Source organism: Penaeus monodon, chromosome 25 (assembly GCF_015228065.2).
Source record: "Penaeus monodon isolate SGIC_2016 chromosome 25, NSTDA_Pmon_1, whole genome shotgun sequence".
Lineage (NCBI taxonomy): Eukaryota > Metazoa > Arthropoda > Malacostraca > Decapoda > Penaeidae > Penaeus > Penaeus monodon.
The window spans coordinates 38,000,529-38,001,569 of NC_051410.1; the positions used below are offsets into that span (position 1 = coordinate 38,000,529).

General features: G+C 36.4%; 1 protein-coding gene across 1 annotated transcript in view; it reads right to left on the reverse strand.

Annotated features, from left to right (window-relative positions):
• The window catches only part of LOC119589220 (organic cation transporter protein-like), a gene marked incomplete in the record, with an annotated part of 12,450 nt that overhangs the window by 582 nt on the left and 10,827 nt on the right, over positions 1–1,041 (reverse strand). The window contains 1 exon segment of the mRNA XM_037937824.1: positions 1–94. Coding sequence (XP_037793752.1) covers positions 4–94 — 91 coding nt within the window.

Here is a 1,041-nt window from a genome sequence, read left to right on the forward strand (position 1 = left end):
GGCCTATAGATGATGCCCTGAGGATTGTGATGATCGTCTATGGACAGCCAGGAGCCCGTCTTTCTTTTCTTCACTCGGGGCCAGGAAGGTGACGCTGTAATTAAGACATAAACAATGTGGTTCAAAACAGATATCTCTAATGTTATCTTTTCCTTTTAATTTACCTAACTTCCCCTTTTTACTCTTGTAATAATATCATTAGGCTGATTTATATCAAAAAGTGATGTTTCTTGTTTAACAATCTAGAGTATCATCTAACTACAATCAGCAGACACAAAGGCATAAGGAGAAATTACACAAACATAGTGTATTACGGATTACGTGGCCACGTTTAAGCAGTGATAAGTGGGGTCGTCAGTGTTATCCCGTAGATAGGTATGGTACGAAGTTTTTTGTTAAAGGGGGATTGTTATTATCATTGGACAATATGAGTCTTATCTATTTGGATGGTTTATTTGTGTTTTTTTTTATCCCCATCTGTTGTATTTCTCTCCCGAAAAAAAATTATAGATAGATCGACAAAGAGTAATGCTTATAGAGTGGTGGTTTAGAGTGATTGGCCTTTTCATGTATTTATCACTCAATGAAAGAGATGGGAGAGGATATACTCACTACACTGTGTACGGATATTGAGTAATAAAATACCTCTATGTAAGGGCAATAACGAATCAATATTCATCGGCCTGCATAGGCATTACTTTAGTAGAAATTTTGTGCTACAATGAAAATGGAAGAATTTTTTCATATTGATTTCTCCTTTAATGAATTGAACATTTTCAGTCTACGGATTATTTGAGTTATTGGCATTGTAAAAGAGAGACATGTATAAAGACTTATAAAGGGGGTAGATGACTTAAAAACGGGTTAGAATAAGGGTAGCTTGAGATCGAAACGGGAAAAGGTGACCTGTGACACTGAAAACCACTGACCTAGACTGATACTTCTCAATCTCAGGCTCATGGACTCTTGGGCTTTGCAAAGGGAGTGCAAAGGGTCAAATTTTGAAACATAAAATGTGTAAATTGCATGCCTTTAGACATG